This window comes from Capsicum annuum, chromosome 8 (assembly GCF_002878395.1).
Source record: "Capsicum annuum cultivar UCD-10X-F1 chromosome 8, UCD10Xv1.1, whole genome shotgun sequence".
Classification (NCBI taxonomy): Eukaryota; Viridiplantae; Streptophyta; class Magnoliopsida; order Solanales; family Solanaceae; genus Capsicum; species Capsicum annuum.
Window position 1 is genome coordinate 100,295,832 of NC_061118.1, and position 10,737 is coordinate 100,306,568.

A 10,737-nucleotide genomic window follows, 5' to 3' on the forward strand; every position below is an offset into this window, starting at 1 on the left:
GAAGGAGATTTGTTCGTCGGATCTAAGCATTAGATCTGAGGAGGGTGAATGTTCAAAACAAAGGGGAGCTGATGATATTAGAAAGGGAGTTCTGGAGGAAGATCACAAAGGGGATAAAGTGACATCTCAATCTGGAAAGCAGCAGGAGACTCGAGAGGAAATACCAAAAAATTGGAGTGGTCTGTTCACGCAGAATCGAGCCGTTTCGAATGGTATAGCTTTGTCCTTTATCCCACCTGTGGTGGTAAATGGAAAATTGACTGTTAAATGAGAAGAGGTTGAAATCGCTGAGCAGACTAAAGAGTGGAAAAATGCTTTAGTTCTCTATTCTATGGGGAAAATTCCTAGGTACAGTTATATGAGTAGTTACATAACTAGAACATGAAGTAGCAAAGCCTGACATATATCTGCATGACGACGGGTTCTTTGTGGTGAAATTTCACAGTGAACAAGATAGAGATCATGTACTATTTGGGGGACCTTACACTATGAATGGGGTTCCTTTGATTTTGAAGAAATGGGACACGAAATTTGATTTCCAGCAGGAATTCCCTACAACTATACCTTTGTGGGTAAGGTTTCCCAACTTACCACTTAACTGCTGGGGTCCTGTTACTTTGAGTAAAATAGCAAGCAGCTTAGGGGAACCGGTGTATGCAGACGAATGTACTAAGAACCAGACCAGGATTTCTTATGCTAGGGTCTTAGTGGATATGGATACTACACAAGAGTTACCTACTGTTGTCGAGATAATAGAGCCGTCAGGAAGGGTTTTCACTCAGAAGGTGGAGTATGACTGGAAACCTGCCTATTGTAAGAAGTGTGTTGAATATGGCCATGTTTGTAAAGAAGACACTAGAAAGGGAATTGTTCAACCGCTGAGACAAGAGGAAATGCAGAATCACATGAGAACGAAAATAGAGGAGGAGACAAGGGCAAAAAAGTTGTTCAAAAATGGAACCCAACTGGACAACGATTTGTAAGACAAGAACAGGGGATCCAGGAAGCTATTGCAGATGATAACACTGAGCAAGTGAATATGCTGATTTCTGCTGATCCCAAACTTTCAGAGATATATTGTACAAATGTTGTATGTGATCACTAGTAGGTTGGAATTTTGGCTAGTAACTCATCTATACCACTACAAAAGGCTAATGATATAGGTAAGCGAATACAAGGCTCAAAAATTATGGTAACAGAGGGTAGAGGGCAAAGCTCAAAGCTGGTGAGTACAGATAATAGATTCTCACCGTTATTAGAGGACAAAGAGGAAAGTGTGAGGCAAGACAAACCTCCAGAGGGAGGTAAAATCCCTCTTACACTATGAATTGGCTTGTGTGGAATGTGAGAGGGCTAAACAGACCCTCTAAACAAGGAGAAATAGGAGGTTACTTGAGGAAACACAAAATACATCTGGCAGGACTTGCAAATACTAAAATAAAAAAGGAGAAAATTGGCCCTGTTTTGCATAGAGTTACCTGGGGGTGGAGCCATGCTGCCAATTATCAACATATAGAGAACGGGAGAATTTGGGTACTATGGAAAGCTACAGAGGTGGCCATTGATATTATTGAAATGCAGAGTCAATATATCCACAGTGAAGTAAGGGACAGAAATACTAACTTTCACTGTTTTCTCACTATAGTCTATGGTAGTTCTAATAATGTGGAGAGGCAGAATTTATGGATAGCATTGAATCGACTGGGTGAAAATATGACTGAGCCTTGGTGTATAAGTGGGGATTTTGATACCCCGCTACACTCAGGTGACAGAATTGGTGGTTCACCAATAGAAGCGACTGAAACAAGAGAGTTCCAACAACTCATAGAGACTCTAAATCTAGCTGATATGAAGGCAGCAGGTAGATTTTATACTTGGACCAATAGACATATCTGGAGCAAAATTGACAGAGCACTATGTAATGAGAAATGGATCCTATGTTATGGTGGAGTTACAACTCACTTTAGGGAAAGTTTCTTTTCAGACCACTCTCTTATACATATTACAGCTGTTGTGCCTGATAACAACAAGAAAAAGCCTTTCAGGTTCCTCAATGTTTTAGCTGATAATGAGCAATTTATGCAGATTGTTCTACAATGCTGGAGGAGGCCAGTAAGCGACACAAATATGTTCAAACTTTGGAACAAATTGAGTTTCTGTAAAGAACCTCTCAAGCAACTGAAACAAGCAAAGATGGGTAGTGTAGAGAGAAGAGTAGAGGAAGCAAGAAGTAGACTATTAGATGCTCAGTGTTTGCTGAATATGCAACAGACCCCTGACCTGCTGGAAAAGGAAAGAGAAACACAAGAGGATCTGAATAAATGGCTCAATCTACAGGAGAAAGATTTTAGACAAAAATCCAAAGCTCACTGGATTACTACTGGTGATGGTAACAATAAATATTTCTTTAATTGTATGAAGGCTAGAGCTAGTAATAATGCCATTTCAATTTTGAAAGATGATGGAGGGGTAATATTACACAAACACCCGGATATTGAGGCTGAACTGTTAAAATTTTACAAAGGGCTTATAGGTGATGTAGCTGAGAATCTCCGTAGTATTGACCTGAGTGTTATGAGGCGAGGTAATAGAATCACTCAGCAACAAAAAAAGGAGATGTGCATGACAGTAACAAGAGCTGAAGTGAAGAAAGCACTATTTGAGATTGATGACAACAAATCCCCCTGTATTGATGGTTTTTCTGCCTATTTCTATAAGAAGGAATGGAATATTATTCATGAAGATGTGTTTAAAGCTGTTTTGGACTGATTCACTCAGCAGACTACTCAAAGCTATTAATAATACAGTAGTTACATTAGTGCCTAAGTCCTCACACCCTGAAACTGTGAGGGACTTTAGACCTATTGCCTGTTGTACAGTGGTCTATAAAATAATCTCAAAGATTATTTCAACCAGAATTAAAGGAGCGTTAGATGGGATAATAGGCCACAACCAATCGGCTTTCATTCCAGGAAGGCTGATATCTGATAATATTATTCTGAGTCATGAGCTAGTAGCTTATGACTCAGTTGAGTGGTACTTCATAGAACAAATGTTGAAAGAAGTGGGCTTTCCTAGCCAAATGGTTAGATAGATTATGACTTTTATTCAAACAGTGAGCTATACATTTCCATAAATGGAACTCTTTCAGAAACAATACAGGCAAAGAGAGGACTTCGACAAGGAGATCCCATGTCTCCTTATATTTTTGTCATTGTTATGGAATATCTGAACAGATGCATGGACACTCTGAAGCTGAATCCTGATTTTGATTTTCACCTTAGATGCCAGAAGTTGGGTATTACGCACTTGTGCTTTGCAGATGATCTCCTATTATTTGCAAGAGGGGATGCACAGTCATTGTCTTTGCTAAAAGATAAATTTAATGTATTCTCTACAACATTCGGATTGAAGGCCAATATGAGCAAAAGCCAAGTGTATTTTGGTGGAGTGGAGATTACTGTACAGCAAAGTATTATGCAGATATTGGAGTATGAAAAGGGAGATCTACCATTTAAGTATTTAGGGATGCCCTTCTCTTCAAAAAAACTTACTATATCACAGTGCATGCCTCTGGTAAACAAGATAACAACAAAAATTACAACTTGGATGGAAAAGAGCTTGTCATACGCTGGCAGAGTTCAACTTATTAAAGCGGTGTTGTTTGGAATACAAGCTTATTCGGCTCAACTATGTTTACTGCCAAAGAAAATAATGAAGATGATCGAAGCTGCTTGCAGAAGTTATCTATGGACAGGAGAGGCTAATATTACTAAATGGGCACTAGTGGCTTGAAGGACAGTTTGCTTACCAAAAAAAGCCGGTGGACTTAACCTTGTAGATTTGAAAATCTGGAATACTGCAGCTATATGTAAACTTTTATGGGCGTTAAGTCTCAAAAAGGAGAAATTATGGATTACATGGACTCACACATATTACATAAAGAAGCAACAAATCTCAACTATGCTCATTCCAGGGCAGGCATCATGGATGATTAGGAAATTTTGAGTATGAGGAAATATGCTCACATAGTAGGGCTGACAAACAACACTACTTCCCAGGTGCTGCATAATGGAGTTTTTAAGATCTCTAAGGCTTATACCCTCTTAAGAGGAGAGACAGTGAAGGTGGACTGGAGAAATTTAGTATGTAATAACTGTGCAGAATCCAAACAAGTTTTTATATTATGGTTACAATTGCATGGACGACTACGAACAAAGGATGTATTGCTGAGGTGGGGAATGGCTATAAATGCGACCTGTCCCCTATGCAACTCAGTCCCCGAAAGTGCTGCCCACTTGTTTTTTGAGTGTATATTTGCTAAGACAACATGGGAAGTTGTATTAAACTAGCAACAATGGCACAGAAGGCCGTTTGACTGGGACATGGAATGGCAATGGGTGAAAGGAATTCAAAAGGTAAAGGCATAAGGACAATAATATTAAAAGTAAGTTTTGTTGCTGTGGTCTATATGATTTGGCTGGAAAGAAACAACCAATATTCCATAACAGAAATGCAACAACAGAAGCGATCATCTACAACTAAGGATAGAACTCTGCATTAGAGTCCAAGGGAATAGGAAACTTGCAGACTACCTCGGAAAATTAGTATAGCTGCAAATGTTCTAAGAGATTGAGTTTGGATAGGAGTGTTATTGTATTAGAGGTAGTTGTGAGAAGGGGAACAAAGGTTTTGACCCCTTAGCTTTGTAATGACCTTTCTTGGTAATTAATAAAATACTTTAATTGCCAAAAAAAAAAAAAACTTTGTTGCGTTAATAGGGAACGTGTAGGTTAGTTCATTTAGATTTTTTTTTAAAATTCGTTCTGTCTTTTTCATTTGTTTCAGATATTTTCAACTTTTTGTTTTGCAAATTTGTGTATGGCAGTTATTGTTTTTTAAATTATTATTTAATTTAATGTTTATTTTTTAAATAATAAATACTATTTTTTTGTAATATTGACACATGAAATTTTTAGTAACAACCACACAAATTTCGTGTAATTTGAAAGTAATTACAGATCATCCCTTTAGGTTTTCTCTCTCCCTATTTTGCAAAATATACTCATACATTTGGGTGTTTGTTATACATTGTTGGGATGTATGATAAAACAGTTTTGCCTACAATTATGGATAGAGTAATCAGAGAATATATTCCAATTCCTTAAATAACGCCATTAATACCTATAATTATGTATTGTATGAGTAAATATAGTAACTGAAATTTAAATTCAAAAAAAGTTTTCTTTCTTGAACATTAGTCCTCATTGTTGATATGCGTTCTATAAAAAAATAGTCGTCTTCTTTGTTGAATTATGGGAAAAAAAAATATGAATATCCCCATATTGTTGCGTCATTCCCATGTCTGGGAGTCGAAAATTAGTTATAAATCCTACAAAAGTGATGCAATTATTGTTTCGGAAAGTATTAACTTTTTGAAATTGATTGCGACTATCGCAATGGGATTGAGTATTGACGAAGTTAAAAAAATTGAAGTAAATACATTGTTGATGTTAATTCTTCTCCAATTATCATAAGGGAAGATAATGGAGTGGGGGTTTACATTGAGTTGAAGAAATAATTTTTGAAGTTTGTTAATTTTTCGCTGTGTATATCAACTTTCAACAAATTCAACAAGGATATCGAGTTTGACAGTAAAATCGGGCAGTAATGTGTATTGAAGGTAGTGGATCTGATTTTGTTGCTTTAACGGTTGTTGAAACGCAGAATCAGTATTCATTATACGTTCCAGAATTTGAAGAAAAAAACTTCATTACTGATTGCAAGAATACTGAAATAAAGGTTAACCAGCTTTATAAGGATAAACAAACTCTGGTATCGGTAATGACAAAATATGCAATATCGAATGGCTTCAACACCTTTGCTAAATGATTTGATAAACAAAGGTATGAACCAAAATATTATCTTTATTTGTTGATGCTTTAATGAATGTTATGTTCTCTAATAGCTATTTTGAACGAATTGGTGTCTGGATGAATGTTTTATTTTGTATTAGCTGTTTTTGTTAACAATGTATAATGTGTACTTATACATTTGAATAAATGTATAATGAATCCGTAATAGGGCAATTTTAGCTTTTTTGTTAAAATTATTTATTTTATAAGTATATTAATACATTGAGTACATGTTTAAATTTGATGCAACTATGTACTACACTTTCGTAACAAAGACTGCAAATGGGTCCTCAAGGTGTCTTGTATGAATCATTCGGAAATCTTTATGATAAAAAGATTTGATTCAGAACATACATGCAGTCTTGGTGATAGAGTACTGAATAACTTGGTTGCGACAACGACTTTTGTGAGTGAATTTACAGCACCAAAATTAGTAAATTGCAAAAGAATATACACACCCGTGGACATAATTGAAGAGATGAAGGTTGTTTACGGTGTTGATATTTACTACATGATGGCTTGACAGGCAAAAGAGAAGGCAATTGCGATGCTTAGAGATGGACCAGCTAATGGATATCGCAAAATGCCCCGTTATATCTATATGTTGAACCAGGTTTATCCAGGATCGCACATTCGGATGCACAAGACATTAGATAACGAGTTTAAATACTTGTTGATTGTCTTACATCCCATGATAAGGGGTTTTGAATTTTGCTGACCTGCTGTAGTTGTAGATGGTGCTCATTTAAGCAGTCCATACAAAGGAATGTTTGTATCGGCAAACATTCTTGATGGTGCAACTATTGTACAATTCTTTTAAAACTTTTTTCAGTGATCATTGTTCAGTTTTATATGTATTAGATGTGATTATACATTGCTCTTGTATGTATAATAAAATATGGACTTGCAAAATGAGTACATATATTATTGACCTACACATATTTTTTTTTAAAATTTAGGATGTATTCTTTCATTAGCTTACAGTGTTGTGGATTCTGAGAACGACAATGCGTGGACTTGTTTTTTTTTTTCATCAGTTTAAGGAAGCATTTCGGGAATGGGATAATTTGTGTATTGTATTGGATTGAAACGAGAGTATCATAAAAGGTGTGAGCATTGTTTATGCTAATGTTCTGCATCTAGCTTGCATTTGGCATTTATGAAAAAACACTTACAAATATTTTAGAAAAAACAAATATAGACTTAGTGACCTTTATTATTTTATGGCTAAAGCTTATAAAAAAGAAGATTTTGATTACATTATGTCAAAGGTTGATCACAGAGTTAAGAAATATCTATCTGGAAGAAGCAGGTTATGAAAAATGGTCTCGATGTCACTCTCCTGTTAATAGAGGTATAATGATGACCTCTAATATAGCCGAATGTATTAACGGTTCCTTGGTAGAGGCTAGAGAACTTCCTATTCTAGGTTTCCTTGAAGAAGTTAGAATTTTATTTGCTGCATGGAATTGTAAGAACAGTGAAATTGCATCTTATACAAACACAACACTCAGGAGAAGATTTGAAGAAATTCTAACTCTTAATGGGGTTAAAGCTTTGCGGATGACAGTATGTATTAGAATATTTATGTAATTAAATATTTTTTTCGTTATAAAATTTTATGGCAGTATCTGTATTAAATAATTCATTTCTAACAGGTTAAAGCAGCTAGTAGTTATCTGTACTGTGTATATGAATCAGAAAGGAGATACATCATTGATATTGATCATGGCACGTGAAATTATTGTCGGTATCAAATTGATGAAGTACCCTGTGCACACGCAATTGTTGTTTTAAAGAGTAAAAATGTTGATGTGAAAGAGTATGGTCGTTACCGCTCAAAATTGTATAGATCAAACACCATTGTCAGGACGTATGAACTCCCGATAGTTTCTATGCTAGACATGAAGGATTGGAATGTTCCACAATTTGTTGATGACGAAGAAGTTCTGCCACCCAAATACAAAAGACCTCCGGGTAGGCCAAAGAAAGGAAGACATTTAAAATCTAGTGAATCACTTACTGCAAGTTCGAACTGTTGCGATAAATGCGGACGTGCATGCCACAACCGTAGGACATGGGATTACTTTTCAAAGGAATCGTGAAGAAGATAATTTGTTGTTCTAAATGCTTATGCATAGTTTGATATGCTGGAAGAACTTTGATTTATGTTTCTAATTATATCTGATGTTTAATTCTTAATAAATGTTTGACAATTTCATTATGATTGAATGCAGTTTACAAATATCATATTTTGTTACCTTATCATTTACAATTATACATAGTTATATGTGTGTATATACTATGTAAATTGGGAACTGTTACATTAAATTATTGTTCAAATTTATTGTGTATTACACAGTTACCCAATAACATTTCTTATATAATTGATGTATGATATACTATTATAAATTAATAGCATGTGTGATGTTAAACTAACACCATTTACTTTTAACTGACCGCTTGTACCAGTTTTTGATTAAACAAAATAAGAAATGGCACATTCAGGTAACAAATTTGTGAAAGTTTAAGTAGCCATTCCAGTGTGTGTTGTGTGTATGAGTATGGATTATATGTTATGGTATATGTATGAAAAAAATATTTTTGATATAAACACTCATATTTGCTTACCAATTATACGTTTAATGGTTGATACATTAAGTAATCAATAAATGTAAAAGTCCTTGACAGTATATTTACAATGTATGACGTAATATTATACTTTATAAATAAGTATGATGTTAAATATTTTAGTTGTTTTCTATTAAGTCATGAACGTGTGACAGTAAGTATGATGTTATGTAATACATAATTCTAAAAGTATAAGAGACCTATTCAATGTATTATTAACTTATAACAGAATTTACATCAATGTAAAAAATACGATGTGCTACATATACATAACACATTTATGTGTAATATGTTGTTATACGTTATATATAATATTAGATAAGACTAACTCATTAACTAGCATACTATATAGTAACAGTACAATAAGTGTACGTAAATACAAAATAATTCTTCAAAAAGATGAATATGTATAAGAAGAAAAAGGACATTCATAAAATATAAATTAAAATCCAACATTCAAAACAAAATATTTTATGTAAGTGTTTAACATCAACTACTAAAAAAACAAATAGATTGTTACAAAAGAATGTTACTCTATTGTAACAATTGTACTTTCATCAGTTGTTTGGAGATAACTATTCCTTGGCCAATGAGGATCATCATTATCACTCGTGTAACCTTCGTGTGCTTTTGTTACTCCGTAATAACATAGTAATGAAGTATAAAATGCACTTTGACTTCCAGCATCAAACCCACAAGAATGCACTTGTTGCCCTTCAGTTAAAATTTCTGCGTATGCAGCCACAAAGATCCCGCAGTTCCTAATTTGAAAATAAAATGAAGGAACAGTCCGTTCAATAATTATACCATGATTATACATGTAAAAAAAATAAAATTCACTTACAAACTATCAAACAATTACTGTGGTATATTTGAACGTATTCAACAGCAAATGGGTTATGACTGATAAGGCCAGTTTGCTGACCAAGCTTTCCTTGATACGCTTCCAGTGTTGAACATTCAGTTCGCTATCTTTACATAAAAACCAGTGTCTGACAAGTAAATAGGCAGCATCACTGCAAACTTTTGTATTTCATTTGCTGGTTCCTTTTTTCTTTTACTTGACAATAAGTCATACACACGTATCACTCTCTCCTTCAACACAATTACGACCAATACCAGTGAAATTCCTTGCCACAGTTAATAATCAACCATATGTCATGGTAATTCATCAGGAATACAGAATCTATTAATTGTATTTGTAATAGCATTTTCATTCTTAGCCACAACACAAGATTCAACATAGTCTTCTTGCGTTCATATCTAATCTGTTTGATTCACTGGATAATATCGACTATATGTCTTATCAATATATGTTTTGAAGAATCAACTGGTTGTTGTATATCTATAATTATCACACAGCTGTAGCTTCGATTTCTTTCTCAAGTGGTAGAATATCACATCTAAGCGCTACATGTTATAAAGGGTAAAATATAAAAAATAGTGAAAGAAAACAACATATTGTTTAGTTTTTATTACTTATTTGATTATCACATTTATGTATGAATTACTACCACTACATGTATGGTAAATAATTGTAAGACCTTGTAGAATCTTAATCGTTTGATCCCTTTAAAGCATGCTAAAAGGGGTCCCTGACTTAGAAAATTTCAACTAAATGTTAGGACTTAGTCATTTCTAAAGCCCTACAACTTTAATAAATTTATTTACGATCTTCCCGACTTTAGAAAGTTAGTTTTTAAGTTGATTCATGATCGGGGGAGTCAATAGTACATCTCGGGTGAGTATCGAAATTTTTGAACAAGCGTAAGGGCGTGTTTGAAAATCCAAAATAGTGGATCAGGGCGATTAGCCCGCAGCGCCCTACCCAGAGCGGCGCTCTAGAGCCTGCGGTGCCCTGGCTAGTCCGGCCCGAGTAAATTCTGCAGTTTTATTCCACGTTTTTAGGGCAAATGGGTCATTTTCCTTTCACCCAATGGCTCTATAACATGGGATTAAAGCCCCAAATAGCATAATTGCCCATCATTTTCATAAAATTCTCTCAAGGACAAGCCCTAGCTTCATTAAGTTCAAGAATCAAGTCTCAAGAACTCACTCCAATCTCTACGAAATTAACAATCAAGGTATGTTAGGTATTTATTCATGGGTTTCTTTCACCCATAGAGTCCAAAAAACCTATTTAAACATCAAGTTTATATATTTATGATTTTCATGCTTGAAATTGATTGTA

The 10,737-nt window shown here is 34.6% G+C and overlaps 2 protein-coding genes across 2 annotated transcripts; both read left to right on the forward strand.

Annotated features, from left to right (window-relative positions):
* The first annotated feature begins 3,240 nt into the window (after window positions 1-3,240).
* LOC124886623 lies at window positions 3,241-3,795 on the forward strand. Its single transcript, XM_047395494.1, has one exon. It carries the CDS (start codon window positions 3,241-3,243, stop codon window positions 3,793-3,795), a length of 555 nt encoding a protein of 184 aa, XP_047251450.1.
* Window positions 3,796-7,277: 3,482 nt separating this feature from the next.
* On the forward strand, window positions 7,278-8,020 carry LOC124886624. Its single transcript, XM_047395495.1, has 3 exons — window positions 7,278-7,484; window positions 7,574-7,650; window positions 7,768-8,020. The coding sequence occupies exons 1-3, from the start codon at window positions 7,278-7,280 to the stop codon at window positions 8,018-8,020; spliced, it is 537 nt and encodes a 178-aa protein (XP_047251451.1).
* The last annotated feature ends 2,717 nt before the right edge of the window (window positions 8,021-10,737 follow it).